The sequence below is a fragment of the Cervus canadensis genome, chromosome 28 (assembly GCF_019320065.1).
Source record: "Cervus canadensis isolate Bull #8, Minnesota chromosome 28, ASM1932006v1, whole genome shotgun sequence".
Lineage (NCBI taxonomy): Eukaryota > Metazoa > Chordata > Mammalia > Artiodactyla > Cervidae > Cervus > Cervus canadensis.
The window spans coordinates 44,829,260-44,849,540 of record NC_057413.1 but is presented as its reverse complement, the minus strand read 5'-3'; the positions used below and the strand labels follow the sequence as shown (position 1 = coordinate 44,849,540).

Here is a 20,281-nt window from a genome sequence, read left to right as displayed (position 1 = left end):
CTATGGGATTTCCCAGGCAAGAATATGGGAATGGGTTGCTGTTTCCTCCTCCAGGGGAATCTTCCTGACCCAGGGACTGAACCTGGATCTCCTGCATAGCAGGCAAATTTTTTACCATGTGGACCACCAAAGAAGTATTTACAGTAGAGGCTTTAATTTTGATAATTCTGGTTCAGATTTATCTTGACTAATAGTCTTAGTAGTCAAATTAAACATATAGTATAAGTTCCATTTGCTTAAAAATTCTGCCCTTAGTACTAATTGGTTTATTTGTGTTTTCTGGTGAACTAGTTTGATTTGTTCGATAAAATTTTTAAAAATGATAAATATGTATTTTCCTGGCATTATTCATTTTTCCCAGGCTCAACTGCATGAATCTTTTAAGGTACCCTCTTACTTGCCCCTCTCTGCTCAAAAATGAAGGCAACCCCACCCAGATATGATTCTATCCTGCTCCTCAATCAAACAGCTGTTGAAACATATTTCAGATATCTATTTTTCAGAAATACCTTAGAAAGGGTTCTTCTGTCGGACAAAAAGTAGTTAGAAAACCTCTAATGACACCAGTCATAAAAACCATAATCTTACTGCTTTTTTGTTGTTTTCAACTCTGCTTATCTCTTCAAATTTAAGAGACTATAATATCATTTGTTTGGTTCAGTGAACTAAATTAGCAGCACAGTAATAATTTGTTGATGGTTACTTTGATTAAGATGTTGGGTAAGGAGATTTTTAAAGCCTTCTCATCTAGTTAAACAAAAAGAAGTCTCACTTCAGATACGTCTAGACAGCTTTCTTCCACTTGGGGTTAAACAAATAAAGAGTAATAAAAGTGAAAAACTGAACCTAAAATGGTTTGTATTTTTTCTAGGATGTAAATGTGATGTGTGTGGAATAATACTGCAGTTTATAATCTGCAAGAGGGGAGAAGCTTTATTTTTGTTTTATTCATGCAAATATTGAAAGATAAGAAATGACAAAATAGCTTTGCAATTTAAATTTCTAGGGAAAATGTGTTTTTCAAAAGGAGGGAGAGAATTTCTACAGTGCAACTTTCATCTGATCATCAAACTTTGGTTTATGAGGCATTGATTTGCTTACATAAATCAGAAACGTCTCTAGCTAGGATGAATTAGGCAGTAGCTTGCATTGTTTGTTTTAGGAAGTACAGAAATATTTCTTACCAAAAATGTATATCCCACTGTTCATTGCTGAAATTCATCATTTCCTTTTTGTTACTTTTATTAATGACTATTTTCTCTTTCTGTCTTTTAAATAATTACTGCTGATGGGACTGTAAATTGGTGCAGCCATTATGGAAAACAGTATGGAAATTCCTTTAAAAACTAAAAATAGAGTTCCTATGTGATCCAGCAGTCTCACTCCTGGGCATATATCTGGAGAAAACTCTTAATTTGTAAAGATACATGTATTCCAATGTTCCTTACAGTACTATTTAACAGTCAAGACACAGAAACAAACAAATTTTTATTAAGAGATGAATGAATAAAGAAGATGGAATAAAGATTCCACATACATACAATGGAATACTACTCAGCCATAAAAAAAAGCCTATGGATTATCCATACTAAATGAAATAAGTCAGACAGAGAAAGACAAATCATATGATATCACTTGTATGCAGAATCTAAAAATATGACAAAAATGGACTTATTTACAAAATAGAAACAGACTCAACAGACATAGAAAACAACTTTATGGTCATCAAGGGAAAAGAGAGGGAGGGGTAAATTAGGAGTTTGGGATTAGCAGATATAAACTACTACATATAAAAGAGATAAACAACAAGGTCCTACTGTATATTAAGTGAGCTATATTCAGTATCTTATAATAATCCATGTGTGAGCTCAGTCACTTCAGGCATGTCTGGCTGTGGCCCCATGGACTGTAGCCACCAGGCTTCTCTGCCCATGGGATTTTCCCAGCAAAAATACTGGAGTGAATTGCCCTTTCCTACTCCAGGGGAATCCTCCCAATCCAGGGATCCAACTTGGGTCTTTCGTGTCTCTTACATTCAGTTCAGTCGCTCAGTCATGTCCAACTCTTTGACCCCATGGATTGCAGTACGGCAGGCTTCCTGTCCATCACCAGCTCCCAGAGCTTGCTCAAATTTATGTCCATCGAGTCAGTGATGTCATCCAACCATCTCATCCTCTGTCGTCCCTTTCTCTTCCTGCCTTCAATCTTTCCCAGCATCAGCGTCTTTTCCAGTGAGTCAGTTCTTCGCATCAGGTAGCCAAAGTATTGGAGTTTCAGCTTCAGCATCAGTCCTTCCAATGAGTATTCAGGACTGAATTCCTTTAGGATGGATTAGTTTGATCTCCTTGCAGTCCAAAGGACTCTCAAAGTCTTCTCCAGCACCACAGTTCAGAAGCATCAGTTCTTCAGTGCTCAGCTTTCGTTATGGTCCAACTCTCACATCCATATGTGACTACTGGAAGAACCATAACTTTGACTAGACAGACTTTTGTCAGCAAAGTAATATCTCTGCTTTTTAATATGCTGTAGGACTTCCCTTGTGGCTCAGCTGGTAAAGAATCTGCCTGCAATTTGGGAGGCCTGGGTTCAATCGCTGGGTTGGGAAGATCCCCTGGAGAAGGGAAAGGCTACCCACTCCAGTATTCTGGCCTGGAGAATTCCATGGACTGTATAGTCCATGGGGTCACAAAGAGTCAGACACGACTGAGTGACTTTCACTTTCACAAGTTTGTCATAGCTTTTCTTCCAAGGAACAAGCATCTTTTAATTTCATGACTGCTGTCACCATCCACAGTGATTTTGGAGCCCAAGAAAATAAAAGTGTATTACTGTTTCCATTGTTTCCCCATCTATTTGCCATGAAGTGATGGGACCAGATTCCATGATCTTTGTTTTTTGAATGTTGAGTTTTAAGCCAGCTTTTTCACTCTCCTCTTTCAGCCTCATCAAGAGGCTCTTTAGTTCCTCTCTGCTTTCTGCGTAAGGGTGGTGTTATCTGCATATCTGAGGTTATTGGTATTTTTCCGGCAATCTTAATTCCAGCTTGTGCTTCATCCAGTCTGGCATTTCACATGATGTACTCTGCATATAAGGTAAATAAGCTAGGTGATGATATACAGCCTTGACGTACTCCTTTCCTAATTTAGAAGCAGTCCATTGTTCCATGTCTGGTTCTAACTGTTGCTTCTTGACCTGAATACAATTTTCTCAGGAGGCAGGTAAGGTTGTCTGGTATTCAGTTTTCCGCAGTTTGTTGTGATCCACACAGTCAAAGGCTTTAGTGTAGTCAATGAAGCAGAAGTAGATGTTCTTCTACAGTTCTCTTGCTTTTTCAATGGTCCAGCTGATGTTGGCAATTTGTCTTCTGGTTCCTCTGCTTTTTCTAAATCCAGCTCCAACATCTGGAAGTTCTCGGTTCACATACTGTTGAAGTCTAGCTTGGAGAATTTTGAGCATTACTTTGCTAATGTTTGAGATGAGTGCAATTGTACAGTAGTTTGAATATTCTTTGGCATTGCCTTTCTTTGAGACTGGAATGACAACTGACCTTTTCCAGTCCTGTGGCCACTGCTAAGTTTTCCAAATTTTGCTGGCATATTGCATGCAGCACTTTCACAGTATCATCTTTTAGGATTTGAAATAGCTCAGCTGGAATTCCATCACCTACACTAGCTTTGTTCAAAGTGATGCTTCCTAAGGCCTGCTTGACTTCGCACTCCAGGATGTCTGACTCTAGGTGAGTGATCACATCGTCATGGTTATCTGGGTCATGAAGATCTCTTTTGTATAGTTCCTCTGTGTATTCTTGCCACCTCTTCTTAATATTTTCTGCTTCTGTTAGGCCCATACCATTTCTGTCCTTTATTGTGCCTATCTTTGATGAAATGCTCTCTTGGTATCTCTAATTTTCTCAAAGCAATCCCTAGTCTTTCCCATTCTATTGTTTTCTTCTATTTCTTTGTATTGATCACTGAGGAAGGCTTTCTTTCTCCTTGCTATTCTTTGGAACTCTGCATTCAGATGGATTCAGATATCTTTCCTTTTCTTCTTTGCTTTTTGCTTCTCTTCTTTTCTCAGCTACATGTAAGGCCTCCTCAGACAACCATTTTGCCTTTTTGCATTTCTTCTTGGGGATGTTTTTGATCACCACCTATTTTACAATGCTACAAACCTCCATCTATAGTTCTTCAGGCACTGCCTATCAGATCTAATCCCTTGAATCTATTTGTCACTTCCACTGTATAATTGTAAGGGATTTTATTTAGGTCATACCTGAATGGTCCACTGGTTTTCCCTACTTTCTTCAATTTAAGTCTGAATTTTGCAATAGGGGGTTCATGATCTGAACCACAGTCAGCTCCGGTCTTGTTTTTGCTGACTGTGTAGAGCTTCTCCTTCTTTGACTGCAAAGAGTAAAATCAGTCTGATTTCAGTATTGACTATCTGGTGATGTCCATGTGTCTCTTGCTTTAGCAGGCAGATTCTTTACCATTAGTGCCACCTGGGAAGCCCCCATTATAAGGGATAATGGAAAAGAATAACTAAATCACTTTTTCTTTGTACCTGAAACTAGCATGACATTGTAAATCAACTGTACTTTAGTTAAAAAAGAAGAGTAAGAGACACTAAAAAAGGAAGACAAAGAAATCAATGTGCAAACAGAGAATTCTGTAGCTTCAAACCTCATTCTTCAAAAATGGAGAAATTAGGACATTCCCAGATAAACATAAACTGAGAGAATTTGTCACTAGTGAACTAGCCAGTACTTTTAAATTTAAGCAAGAAAATGAATTAAAGATGCCTAGATTGGAAATGAAGAAGTATAAGTATCTCTTTTTGCAGATGACACGATTATGTATATAGATAGAAATCCACTATAACAAGAGAATAACAAGAGAATTAGCAAGTTTGCAGGATGTAAGATGTATGTATAAAAATCACTTGTACTTCTATGCAGTAGCAATGACCAACCTGAAAGCAAAATTAAAATGTAAATTTTAGGAGATGTTTGTTAACTTCTGTAAAGAAAGATGTCCAAACTAATCTTTTGGCATTTTGAATATGTCCTTCCATTGCCTCTGGCTTCTATTTGTTCCTATTGAAAAATCCATTGTTAATCTTTTTGAAGATTCCTTGTAGGTAATCAGTCACTTTTCTTTTTCTACTTTTAAGGTCTAGATTTGGATATCTTTGAGTTTTTTCTACTTGGAGTATACTGAGATTCTTTGAAATATAGATTCAAATTTTTCATCAAATTTGGGAAGTTTAGGGCCATTATTTCTTTAAATATTTGTCCCCTCTCCATCTGGGACTTCCATTATGTATATGTTGATATCTTAATTTTCTATTTATTTTTCTTCTTAATTTCTGTTCCTCAGACTGGATAGTTTTAACTGACCTATCCTGAAGTTTACTGACTGCTTTTTCTATCGGAGTCAAATGTTCTGTTCTGGTGAATTTAAAAAAAAAAAAATGGTCATCTTAACTTTCAACTCTAGAATTTCTACTTGGTTTTTTTGTTGTTGTTGTTAATATTCTTTTTTATGTAAGATATTCTCATACTTTCTCTAGTTCTCTAAACATGCTTTACTTTTGTTCTTTGAACATATGTGCAATAAATGAATTATACATCTAGAAAATGAGTCATTGTCTGGGCTTCCTCCAGGATGGTTTCTATTAAACCTTTTATTTCTTGTGCATGGGAAAGTTTCCTGTTTCTTTGTGTATTTCACATTTATTTATTTATTTATTTTTGGCTCTGTTGGCTCTTCACTGCTGTGCAGTCTTTACTTCAGTTGTGGCGGCTGGGGGCCACTATCTAGTTGTGACGTGCAGGCTCCTCGTTGCAGTGGCTTCTCTTATTGCAGATCACAGGCTCTAGGGCACACGGGTTTCAGTGGTTGTGGCATATGAGCTCAGTAGTTGCAGCTCCTGGACTCTAGAGCGTAGGCTCAATAGTTATGGAGCATGGGCTCAGTTGCTCTGTGGCATGTGGAATCTTCCCAGATCAAGGATTGAACCTGTGTCTTCTGCATCGGCAGGCGGATTCTTCACCAGTGAGCCGCCAGGGAAGCCCTCAGAATTTTGGGGGTTGGAAAACTGGATGTTTTATGTTATGTAATATAATAGCTCTGAGAATCAGATTTCCACCCTCCCTAGAGTTTGTTATTGTTGTTGCTGCCACTGGTTTGTTTAGTGAATTTTCTAGACTAACTGTAAAGTCTGTATTCTTTGTTGCTTGCAGCCTCTGAAATCACTGCTCAGTTGCTTAATCATCAATCAGTAACTGGACAGAGCTGTCCTTAAATGCCTTAAACCAGTCCATCTCCAAACCTTTGATGAAGGAGTCTGTGTATGTGTTGGGGCACCCCCTCACTGGTCTAGAAGTTTATAACTGCCTTAGCCTTTGCTTCATTCTTGTGCAGAGCCTCACGGTCAGCCCGAAGTGAGATATAATCACCTTCTTGGGTCTTTCCTGGGCACGCACATAGCCCAGCACAAGTATGTGGCCTTCTAGAGACTCAGGAATATATCATCACTTTTCAAAGCTCTCATAAACATATCATTCCACAGATTTTTATTGTTAGCCTTTTTCACCCTCTTGTTTGCCTCACTAACATTGCAACCTAGGGCAACTGTAATATTAAACACTTAGCACTGATTTTTTTTTTTCCCAATAAACACCATGGGGAGAGGGCTGTTTGCTCTGAGTGAGCTCTTGAGTCAGGTCAAACAATGACAAATGCTGCGAGTGGGGCTTTTCCAGGGAGTTTCCAGACGGGTCAGAGAAATACAGTTCTTTGGGCTCCAAACCGGCATTGCTCCCCAGTTGTTGCTAGTCTCCTGGTTGCTAGTTTGCACCGTCACACTTGCTCTGGTTGCAAGGCTGTTGTCTTTTCAAGGCTGCCATGGAGTTGGGGAGAAGGGAGTGGGAGTGGTTAGGTGAGAACACGATAAAGCTCACTGTCCTGACTGATATTCAGTCATTTTTCTTGAGTAAGCACTCCTTGGACTGTTGTGAACCTTTGGTGATCAAAGGTTGACTTTTCCTATATCTGCCACTGTTCTTATTATTCTTGTGGAGACATAATTTTGAAAGGTCCTTACCACACTATATTTATTTTTAATTAGTATTTTTCTCTTAGGCCAGTTGAGATTAGAAACATATGAAACTTCCCAGTGCCCAATGAAGAGGGGGGCAGATTGAGTTTGGATGAGGAGGCTCAACAGAAAGGAACTGGAAACAAAATTTGCCCATTTATATTTCTTTATTTAGTTTTTATTGTAGCAATGTAATATAGAAATAGCCATAGAGCCTATATAGGTGGCGCCTACATTTTGAAAATTTATATAGCATTCTTTGAAGCTTTGCCATTTGGTTTTCTATTCCACCGCAGTTGCAGGGAAGGGAGAATAAGCATATAGAAGATGGTATAATACTAGGACAACTGATAGAGACAAAGAATGTTTAAGTTTTAAAAAGTAGACGTAACAATCATCAGGTGCCAGTGTAGCACACTACAGTGCTCACTTTTCACAGGTTGTGAAAAGCTTTTCATAGCTAAGTCAAAGTGAAAATGCTAATTTATTCTCTGTGTCCATTACTTTTCAATATTAGAAATGTCTAATATTTTAGAAGGTTTTCTATCAAAAATCAATAAAATGTTTAATGTTTGATACTTAAAGTCATAGACTTCATTTACCTAGTGCATTTGTGGCCAAGAAATATATTTCCAAATGACATTGCTAATGGGATATTGCTATATAATTGGTGACAGATTCTGTTGAGTAGAAATATTCTGTAATAATTCAGCTCCAATGGCCCAAGGCTCTAGACTGGCCTTACCACCAGGCTGGCTCCTGTGAACCCAGCCTCCAAACCAGCTCCTGTGAAACCAGGCTCCCAGTCCACCCTTCTCTTGGCTAAACCCTAGGACCCAGATGCCAGACCCACCTCAGTGATTGCCAATGCTGGGTAAGGCCCTGTGGACCCAGCATTCAGGTTCACCCATGCAGGCATGACTTCACCGAAGGAAATTAATAAAGCTGCAAAGACTAGCCCTAAGAAATAGAGATCTGTGTGCCTTCTGACAAAGTGTTTACAATAATCCTCTTAAATTTAGGTAACCACAAGAAAACAAATGTAGACAACTAAATGAAATTAGAAAAACAATACATAAGCAAAATGAAAAATTCAACAAAGAAATAGAACCATTAAAAAACAAGCAAACTAAAGTCCTAGGGTCAAGGAATACAATAACTCAATTGAAGATTCATTGGAAAGCTTCATAGCTGACTCAACCAAGCAGAAGCAAGAATTGATTAACTAGAAAAAAGAGAGTCGTTTGAAATCATCCAGTTAGAGAAGCAAAAAGAAAAGAGAATGAAAAAGAGTGAAAAAAACCTACATGAAGCATGAGATACCATAAAAGAAACAAGCTACTCGTTGTTAAAGTCTCAGAAGAGAGGGATAAAGGGACTGAAAGCTTATTTAAAGAAATAATGAGTAAGAATTGTCCAATCTGGGGAGAGACTTGGATATCCATGTTCATGAAACTAATATATCACCCTAAGATTTCAGACCAAGGCACATTAAAATAAAACTGTCTAAAATCAAAACCCAAGAGAAAATTTTAAAAGCGCCAAAAAAAAAAAAAAAAAAACTGCTCACAATAAGGGAAACCCCATAAGGCCATCATCAGATATTTTAGCATAAATTTTTCAGCCCAAGAGAGTGGGATGACATATAAAAGTGTGTGTAGGGTGGGGGGGAAACTCTGCCAACCAAGAATACTTTACTGTCTTTCAGAAATGAGGGAGAAATAAAAGTTGATAGAATTCATCACTAGACTTGCCTTACAAGAAATGCTGAAAGGGGCTCTTCAAGCTGAATTGAAAAGACACTAATTAGTAACATGAAAACAAATGAAAATATAAACATAATGGTAAAGGTAAGTATATAGTCAAATTCAGAACACTTTAGTACTTTAATATGATGATGTGTTACCAGGCTTCCTTGGTAGCTCAGTGGTAAAGAATCTGCCTATCAATGCAGGAGATGTAAGTTTGATTCCTGGGTCAGGAAGATCCCCTGGAGAAGGAAATGGCAACTCACTCTAGTATTCTTGCCTAGGAAATTCTATGGACAGAGGAGCCTGGTGGGCTACAGTCCATGGGGTCACAAAAGAGTCAGACATGACTTGGCAACTAAACAACAATGACATGGTGATGTGCTAATTGCTTAACTCTAGTATAGAGTTTAAAGGACAAAAGTATTAAAAAAATAACTATAGCTACAATATTTTGTTAATAGATACACAATATTAAAAGAGGCAAACTGTGATATCAAAAACATAAAATATGGGACAAGGAGTAAATGGGTAGAATTTTTATATGTGATCAAAGTTAAGTTATCAGCTTAAAATAATCTGTTATATCGTTAAGATATTTTATGTAAGTCTCATCGTAACCACAAAGTAAAAACCTGCAGGAGATACACAAAAGATAAAGAGGAGAGAATCAAAGCATCAATTCGCAGGGAAAGTCAGGAGAAGAGAAGAAGGGGACAAAGGAACTACAAAATAGCCAGAAAGCAAGTTTTTTTTTTTTTCTTAAACTAAATTGACGAACTTTTAGCTAGCCACCTAAGAGTATAGTTAGAATTCCCTAATAAATAAAATCAGAGATGAAAATGGAAACCTAACAGCTAGCACCAAAGAAATGCAAAAGATCATAAGAGACTACTATGGACATTTATATCCCAGCAAGCTGGATAACCTCGAAAAAGTTTTTAGAAATATACAATGAAGTGAGACTGAGTCATGGAGTCATGGAAACTTTGAACAGATCAATAATCATAAGGAAATTGAATTAGTAATCAAAAATCTTTCAACAAAGAAAATCCTGAGTCCAGATTGTTTCACTAGTGATTTCTACCAAATACTTAAAAATTAATGCCAATGCTTCTCAAACTCTTCTAAAAAAAATTGGAGAGGAAGGAACATTTCTACATTCATTTTACAAGGTCAACATTACACTGATACCAAAGCCAGATTAAGGACACCACAAGGAAACTATAGACTAATATCCCTGATGAATATAGATGCGAAAAATCTCAACAACATACAATAAAAGGATCATACACCATGTTCAAGTAGGATTATTCCTGGAATGCAAAGATGATTTAACATGTGCAAATCAATAAATGTGATACACCACATTCACAGAAGTTAAAAATCATATGATCAGGTGCAGGAAAAGCATTTGACAAAATTCAACATTCTTTAGATAAAACACTCAACCAAATTGAGCATAAAAAAATGTACCTCAACATAATAAATGCCATATATAACAAAATCATAGCTAACATCATACTCAATGGTGAAAGCTTTAAATCTTTCTCACTAAAATCAGTAACACAACAAAGGTACCCACTTTTACCACTTCCATTCAACATAATACTGGAAGTCCTCTTCAGAGCAATTAGGCAAGGGAAAAAAAAAATAAAAAGCATCCAAATTTGAGAGAAAGAAGTAAAAATTCCTGTTTCTAGATGATATGATCTTACATAGAGAAAAATCCTAGAGTCCACCAAAAAACTGTTGGAACTAAGCAACAAATTCACTAAAGTTTCAGGATACAAAATCACTATACAGGTATCAGTTGTGTTTCTATACACAAACAACAAAATATCTGAAAAAAAATTAAAAGATGCAATTTCATTTACAATAGTATCAAAACCAATAAAATACTTAGGAATAAATTTAACCAAGGAAGTGAAAGATCTGTACACTGAAAATTACAAGACATCAAAGAGAAAATTAAACAAGACACAAATAAATGGGAAAATATACCATGTTCATGGATCAGAAGAATTAATATTATTAAAATGAACAAGCCGCCTGCAGCCATGTATAGATCCAATGCAATCCCTATTAAAACTTCAATGGCATTTTTCCCAAAAGCAGGTAAAAACACCTAAATTTTTTAAGGGCTACAGAAGAATTTGAATAGCCAAGGCAGTCTTGAGAAAGAAGAGCAAAGCTGGAGGCATATTTCCTGATTTCAAGAGAAGAGAAGGGGACTTTTGTACACTGTCAGTGAAATGTAAGTTGTTTTGAAGCCATCATTAAAAACAGTGTGGAGTTTCCTTAAAAAATTAAAGATGGAACTACCATATGATACAGCAGTCCCACTTCTGGGTATACAGACATCCGTCAGTATCTGTGAAGGATTAATTCTAGGACTCCTTGCATTTCCCAAAATCCATGAATGCTCAAGTCCCATACTTGATTCTCTGTATCCATGGGTTTCAAATCTGTGGATTCAACGAACCTTGGGTGGAAACTTGAATCTATAGTTGGTTGAATCTGCAGGTGCAAAACCCATAAATACAGAAGGCTTTTTGTATTTACTGAAAAAAGTCCATGTGAAAGTTCTAACCCAAGTTGTTTAAGGTCAACTATATATCCAAAGTAAATGAAATCACTGTCTCAAGGAGATATCTCTACTCCCAAGGCAATTGGCAAGGCATGGAAAAACTTGTGTCCATCTATGGATGAATAGATAAAGATGTGGTATATATTTGCAATGGAATATTATTCAGTTATAAAAAAAAGAAGAAAATTCTTTTTATGACAATATAGATAGACCTTGAGAGCATTATGCTAAATGAAATAAGTTAAAGACAAATACTATATGTTCTCATTTATATGTGGAATCTATAAAAACAAACTCATAGAAATAGAGAGTAGAATGGTGGTTACCTGGGGCTGTGGAGTAGAGAAAATGGGGAGATGTTGGCCAAAGGATATAAGCTTCTAAATATAGGATGAGTAAGTTTCTGGGCATCTAATATACAGCACAGTGACAATAATTAGCAATATTGTATTATGTATTTATAAGTAGTGAAGAGAGCAAATCTTAAATGTTATCGCCACAAAAAAGATAATTATTTGAGGTGATGAATGTGTTGATGGATTTATTAAGTCAACTTATTGTGGTAATTATTTCACAGTATATATTGTATCAATTCATCACATTGTACACCTTAATTTTATATATGTTATATGCCAACTTTATCTCAGTGAAGCTGGGGAAAAAGAGAAATTATGTTAAAAACTAAGGAGATTTGTGTAGGGTTTGTAATAATACATTTCAATATTGGTTCATTAATTGTGACAAATGTAAAATATTAGTCTAAGATCTGAACAATAGAGGAAACCATGTGTGGGGTATATGTGAACTCCCTATACTATCTTTGCAACTTTTCTGTAAATATAAAAGGGTCAAGTACATTTGGCCCTTGAAAAATGAGGGGTTTGGGCACCAACCCTCCCCACAGTTGGAAATCCAAGTATAGCTTTACAGTTAGCCCCCTGTATTCATGGTTTTGCATCGGTGGATTCAACCACCGATTCAACTGAGGATCATGTAGTATTATAGTATGTATTTAGTGAAAAAAAAAATCTGATTATATGTAGACCCACATAGTTCAAACCCTTGTTGTCCAAGGGTCAATTTATATTCTAAAATAAAAATTTTATTCAAACAACAGAAGAAAATATTTAAGATGATTGGATCCCATTTGAGTTACTAGTTCTTTCTTAGAGAAAAGGATTGATGTGCTAAGACTCCTAAATAAAAAATAATTCCTAGCTAGCTAGTCATATCCATAAATATTTCTATAGATATTTCTATCAATGTCTTTTCAGTAGTGTTGACTCAAATTGCTATTAAAATAGCCATTTAATACAAATGATCCTGGAGGATGGCATGGCAACCCACTCCAGCGTTCTTGCCTGGAAAATCCCATGGACAGGGGAGCCTGGCGGGCTACAGTCCACAGTGTTGCAGAGTCGGACACGATGAAGCGACTTAGCATGCATGCATGCATAATACAAATACAACTAGCCATTTTGATTAAAAGTGTGTTATTTTTTTCCCATTTATTTTTATTAGTTGGAGGCTAATTACTTTACGATATTGTAGTGGTTTTTATCGTACATTGACGTGAATCAGCCATGGATTTATATGTGTTCCCCATCCCGATCCCCCCTCCCACCTCCCTCTCCACCCGATTCCTCTGGGTCTTCCCAGTGCACCAGGCCCGAGCACTTGTCTCATGCATCCCACCTGGGCTGATGATCTGTTTCACCCTAGATAATATACATGTTTCGATGCTGTTCTCTCGAAACATCCCACCCTCGCCTTCTCCCAAAAGTGTGTTATTTCTTTACGCAGTGTCCTGGCTGGTTACAACGGTACCATTTTTGCATATGGACAAACAGGCAGTGGGAAGACGTTCACCATCACAGGGGGGGCGGAGCGCTACAGTGACAGAGGCATCATCCCAAGGACACTGTCATACATTTTCGAGCAATTACGAAAGGTATGAAGCTTTCAGTTCATTTTATGCTTGATGCATTCAGCTGGAATTTACTGTGGGTGGAAAATTTATTGTGACATTTTATTGTATTATATATAAATGAGGAAATATTGTGTAGTAACTATGGCCATAATTTACATTTAAGGGAAGTTTGGGGTTTTGCTGAAAAGGTAGAAATTCAGAAGGTGCCTCATTTAAGTGATTCTGCTTCAACAAAGACTCAAAGGGAGTTCCTTCTCATATACCCATGGAGGTTAAAAGAACAGATAACATATTTTCCAACTAATATCTTCTCTTTCTCATTGAGAAATTGAAAAATATCTTTTATTTTAGCTACTAAAGCAGTGAATAGGATAGTGTGACTTTACCTTCTTCACACTTTTATTGGGAGCCCAGAGGAATTTACCACAGTAAACATCCTATTGCAATTAATATTGTTATGAAGAGGAGTTTCATATATATAGTATATGCATCATTTATTGTATAGTTCCAAATGCCTATTTCTTTTTTTTTCTTTTTTTGAAGTAGCAAAGGATAGCTTTATTACTTTTGCTAGGCAGAGGGGAACACAGTGGTTTGCTGCCTCAAGAAACTATGTCCCCCAAATACCTGTTTCTTTATCAAGATTTAACACAACTGACAGTGTAGGTATCTCTGTCCTCATTTGATAACTGAGAAAACTGACAATCAGATTGGCTTTGTTTTGCTGGTTGTTTTTAAACAAATCCTACACAATGAGTCACTTAAATTTTCTGGGTTTCAGTTCTCCCTCTGAAAATAGGGACTACATTATACTAGACAATCTCTGGCATCTCTGCTAGTTCCAGCACATCTTTGGTTGTATCAGTTCTGTGTAACAAATGGCCTAACTGGGTCAGTGTAACAGTGTTTCCAAAATTTCTCCACTGTATACTGCTTGCATTTTGAGTTGCAAAGATGAGAATTGCTGAGATATGCATAATTCTAATTTCCACCCATAAAGTAGCAATTACCCATTAGTTCAGCTCATCTCTGCCTAGCGCAAACATGCCAGCTCTGCATGCCAGAAAATTTGGGAAGGAAAGGATTGAGTATAATATATATGTTGAATCCAAATTCTTCCTTTTCATTTACTCATTTATTTCTGACATTAGCTGTTTTGTTTTGTTCCCAGATCTCACAAACTGGGAATATAATTTCTAGTAGTTTTTGTTGCTTAATGTAGGAGTGTGCTGTCTTGGGGAAATCAGTGAAGTGGTGCAGGCCAACCTGGGTCTACATGCACCACTTAACAGGGTGTGTACTTGGGCAGTTGCTCGATGTCTCAGGCTTGTGGGGTAGCTGTGAGAGTTGAATATACTGTATTTAAAGACACTGTCCAGTTCCTGGCACATAGGCAATGCTCAAAACACGATAGCTATTACTACAGCCATTAATGTCTTCTGGCCAATTGACTTCTGACCAATTTCAAAGAACCCTTTGAAACTTAGAATGAATGGAGCTAATCCCCTAATTAAGTTAAACAAAATAAATTCTTTCCTAATAGAAAATATATTTGTCTTTAAATTTCATCTGTGGTTACCAAAATACAGTTTTTAAAGTCTAAATATCTCCCAAGTACCTACCATCTATTGGGTTCATTGTTTTATATCTGTCATTGACGTCACTCCAAACCTCATTTCATTCTGAATGATTCTAAATAACCTCCTGGACTTGGAGGGACCCCATCAGACCAATGTAAAACCAGGACGACAACTTGTAAATGAACAGATTAACAGGATGGGGCACAACGCATTTGTTATAAACCGACTGAACTGTGGCAGAATGAGTCAGAGGCAACTTTGAAATTCTTCATAAAGTTTGTCCTCACTTCTTAGCTGAAAAATGCTGACAGGTACTCAGCTGCCCCCAGTTGATTGCTTTATAAGTCACATGGTGCTCTCCAGACTCCTTAAAGGAAACATTTGACTTATGCAAAGTATTTATCTCAAGATAAACTAAGAACTAGTGCATACCGGGTGCTAAAATGCCTGTGAGTGGGTGATAGCACATTTGCAAAGATTTTCAAAGATGAAAATTGATTTCATTTATTTTAGAAATCACCGCTCATTATTTTCGAGTATTGTGAGGCTCATACTTGTTTTGGGGCAGGAGAAAAGGCTGTCTGCAGGGAACATGTGTGTTACATTACAGTCTGGCAGTCCTAAAGAGTAAAAAAAGGAGTAATAAGGAAAGGTAGCTGCCACATAGCTCAGTGAATTTTAAGTGTGTATTCCAAGAAAAGCCCAGAAAACACAGAAGCTGGAGGAGCCAAAGGAATTATCCCTATCATCTCAGGGCAATGGACTTGCCATTTTCCTGACTTTTTTATGATTTCTTCTAGTTTCTGGAAGAAGAGAGTTTCTCCCCTGCCGATGAACATACAGTTTGACTGTTCTTTTCGCCTTTCTTTTCCTTTCCTTCTGTATTCACATATTGAATTCTCTGTTTGGAGGCTTTCAGAAATAAAAATAATAACAGCAATAATAATAATAGCAGCAGCAGCAGCAATGATTTATTGGTGACTATTAACATTTATCAGTGCCTAGCATTGTTGTTAGGATTTAAAATACAGAAACTTATTTCTCCATTACAGTAGTTCTGCAATTAAAGGTTATTATCCCCGATTTTGTGATTAAACAACTGAGGTTAAGGGTGCAGGATCACTCAGTTATAAAGGCAGATCCACTGCTCTAACCCAGCTTTGTCTGATGCTGAGATGAATTCATATTTGTATGCTAAAATCTCAAACCATAATCGATGGGACATGTCAGATATGTTCAGATAAGTTTTAGAAATATGTTGTTTCAGACAGGATCTCAGGATGTTGCTAAGTGATTCCCCTTGGATTTTTAACTTGCTCTAAGAATCTTTCAGGGATGGACAGCATGTACGTTGATCATGGAACACTTTTTTCCACAAGTATTTTAAGTGGTATTTTAGGAAACATTGGATTAGACTAAAGCCCACTCAGACTGTATCTAGTATTTGTAGTCTGTTGTATCCTGCACTAATGTAAACTATAATCCCCCAAATTATATTGATATGATGCCTTTACTAAATGAGGACACTAATATAATTGATAGATCACTTGTCAGTGTTAGCAGCCAGCGTCATCTGCATCAACAAGATTTCCAGCACTTGGTTGGGAGAAGTTGCTTAGTAGAGATTCAATCCATGCTGTCACTTTTGCAGAACACCAGACATGGAATTTCAGCTGTAGTTTGAGTATCTCACTTATAGCCATGTGCTAGCTGAGAACTGCCTTAATTTTTCATGTATTATTTCATTTTTATGAAGTAGTAGTATCTTTATGTGGATAGTTTGGGCCATTTTAGGGCCAGAAAATCATATTAATTTTAACCTGAAGAACACAGAGTCCTTATCCAACTTCCTCACTTCAGCTGGTGTGGAACAGAGGCCTGACCTGGTAGCGGCTCAGAGTTGCTAGGACCAGGATTCCAGATTTGGATTTGCAGGCCATGATTCTTTTCCCATCTTCTCCTTCTTTGAATAATACCTGTCAAATGGGTTTTCTTGAGTATAAAAGAGAGTCCTGTCTATGAATATCCATTCTGATAATCTGCCGACCTTCTTGCCAGAAGACACAAATATGTTCTCCTCTTATGAGTAGCAAGCAGGACTCTTAATATTTGCAGAAATGGAAGCATTTCTGTCTTGGGGGAAACAAGAAGAGGTGCTCTTATCGATACTTTGTATTGAAAAACAGACCTTAGATTTTTCTTGAGACCTGAAAAAAAAAAATCCCTGTTTTATTCCGTCTCAGAAGGAGTGAGTTCTTTCTGTCTGTTGGCAGAACTGAGACTAGGACCAGTCACCTTGACTTTTATCTTAATTACATTGATGCCTGTATCATTGCATCTCAGTAATAACTCATAGAAAAGTCCTTTCTCTAATCAATAACTGAATATCTCTAATTTGCCACTTGGGCAAGGAAAATTAATCCAACAGGTAAGGTATAAGTGGAGTAGGAAGCGGCTACCCACTCCAGTATTCTTGCCTGGAACATCCCATGAACAGGGGATCCTGATGGGCTACAGATCATGGGGTCGCAAAGAATCAGACACGACTGAGCAATTGAGCATGCAAGGTATAAGTAGTGAACTGTTAATGCCCATCTTACTGTTATCCCCTGGTATTCACTTTCAATATCTATTTACTGTTGTTATCTGTCATTGGAAATTTGAATATTAGAACAGTTAAAAAGGAATTACGATTGAAGATGGAAATTCTTTGGCTACTGAAGTTTTTAAACTGAAATAACAATTCTGTGTTCTTTTTTTTTTCTGCCTGAAAGTAGAAAATAGTGTTTTATACAGTTCTGCAACCAAGTTGGCCCATTTCAAGTGTATATTGACTTTTTACATGTAACGTGGAAACAATAAAAAAATAACAGACTGAAGTTGCTTGTAATCATGGATGTTGGCCATCTTAAAAAAAAAAAAAAAACTTCATGCATATGGTAACTGGCAACTTGAAAGTGTCACGAACTGAAAATGAAAAACATGCAAAGTGAGAGAGTGAAGGAGAAAAACTGTAAGGAAACTAAAGATAAATGTGTTCATCTTTCTCTCAGCTGAATCATGATTTATAGCCATTTAATAACATCTTTCCCTTTCCCAATCAGGACAGCAGCAAAATATATACAACGCACATTTCCTATTTGGAAATCTACAATGAATGTGGTTATGATCTATTGGATCCAAGACACGAAGCCTCCAGTTTGGAAGATTTGCCGTGAGTAGCAGAACAACAAAGAGTGGGGGAAAATTACTTTCAGATGTTCCCTTCAATTGTTTTCTTTGAAACTTTGTATGTTTCTGGTCTCAATCATAATTAACAAATACTGGATAACAGAATCTTTTTGTAGTGTAGTGGATTTTTTTTCCAGTTATGACAAATAGACAGTAGTGATGGGACCTAAAATTGCTTGAAACTCCATTCTTGAAACGATCTCTCTTGGAGTTGGTACAAGCGGATGCAGTGAATGTTCTCAGAGACTGGGTACCGGGAGGACTGATGGGCTGTGACAACTCCACTTTACTCCCGCCTCGTGAAATGAGACCATTTTACTCCTCCGACTGTGGCCTTTCTCTGAGGAAGGTATTCAAATTAGCAATAAAAGAATCTGAAAGAGAGAAAGTAAAACTTTAGTTAGTGTTAGTCACTCAGTCGTGTCTGACTCTTTGCGACCCCATGGACTGTAGTCCGCCAGGCTCCTCTGTCCAGGGAATTCTCCAGGCAAGAATACTGGAGTGGGTTGCCAAGCCCTCCTCCAGGGGATCTTCCCAACCCAGGGATCAAACGCCGATCTCCTGCATTGCAGGCAGAGTCTTTACCATCGGGGTCACCAGGGAAGAGAGAAAATAAAACTTTGTTTTCCCGAACTGCTTCCCTGCAGTCACTGACTAACATTGACATGCTTTTGGTCAGATTGGCACTGATTGTTTCGTAACTGAAATAGAAATAGAGTCTTCAGAGCTTATCTCATAATGGAATAAGTTACTCTGTAAGCGTATATAATATTCCTCACTGTTTGCTTAAATATTTGCCTGTTATACCTATATTTAGTAATAATTCATATACTTTTGTCCAGACATCTTTAGAGTGTTGGTAGAGCCAAGAAAATGTATCATGATATTTTTCTTATTAACTATTCTAAGACAGTTTAAACTATATGTTAATCCTCTACCAAAAAGGTCAACAGTCATTTGCTTATTTTAATTTGCAAAGGAAACAAGAAGAGATAAGAAAACATATATATATATATATATATAAAGAATATATGTAAAACATATATATTCTCCTGTAAATGTTGATTAAGAGTTTTTACATCTCATCTTTTTTATGCTAGCAGTATTTACTAGAGGGAATTAGGAAAGGGGATTATTGTTGGTACTCTTAATATTTGTATAAAAATTAAGAGAAAGGAAAGACTACTGACTCCATGGGAGAAATTGCCCTTAAAGAAATCATTGGAATTAAGTTTTCAAAAAGGAAACACTTTCCTCACAGAAAGGATAGAAACAATAGCATTTAAGACAGAAAAGCTAGGTGTTGAGGAGTCATGTGAAGTGAAAGCAGCAAGGCCAACTGAAGCCAGCCTTTGGGGGACGTGAAGGACAGGTTTTTGGTGTGAGATTGATCTTTACTCTAATAGGCTTCTTAATTAGTTTTCTAGCCTCCAGTCTAATCTGTATACCTCTAGGATAACTCTTGCATTCCAGGTGATGCTAGTGGTAAAGAAGCCGCCTGCCAATGCAGGAGACATAAGAGATGTGGGTTCAATCCCTGGGTGGGGAAGATCCCCTGGAGGAGGGCGTGGCAACCCACTCCAGTATTCTTGCCTGGAGAAACCCATGGACAGAGGAGCCTGGCGGGCTACAGTCTATGGGGTCGCAAAGAGTCAGATGTGACTGAAGTGACTGAGCAAGCATGCAAGATTGCTTTTAACAAGCCATGTCTACACGGAAGAGCTTGAAGCATGTTTAGTAATAAATCCAGAAATGAAGGGCTTGACTGATGAACATGGAGGAGAGAGAAATCTGAGAGATGTGCAATAAATAAATAGGAAGAAAGAAGGAAAGGAAGGGAGAAAGAGAGAGAGAGAGAGGAAGATAGAAGAGAGGTAGATTCTGCCTCCCACCTCAGATCTGACTGGTTCTGCAGAGAAGGTGAATCCCAGAGGTTACGGCTCTGTTCGTTTTGCTGGTTGAAGAGAGGAAGCTCAGAAAGCTAGGACTTGCCCAGGGTTTCAAAAGTACTCAGTTAGTGGTAGAATAAGGATTAAAAACCAGATACTCTCACTCTCATGCCAGAATAGCAGAAATAGCTTCAAGGTTTTACCATAGGACC

General features: G+C 37.4%; 1 protein-coding gene across 1 annotated transcript in view; it reads left to right on the top strand.

Moving 5' to 3' along the window:
• The window catches only part of KIF6 (kinesin family member 6), a 393,571-nt gene that overhangs the window by 83,298 nt on the left and 289,992 nt on the right, over positions 1–20,281 (top strand). Inside the window, exons 4-5 of the mRNA XM_043450851.1 lie at positions 13,243–13,390; positions 18,054–18,163. Coding sequence (XP_043306786.1) covers positions 13,243–13,390; positions 18,054–18,163 — 258 coding nt within the window. The remainder of the gene's footprint in view (positions 1–13,242; positions 13,391–18,053; positions 18,164–20,281) is intronic.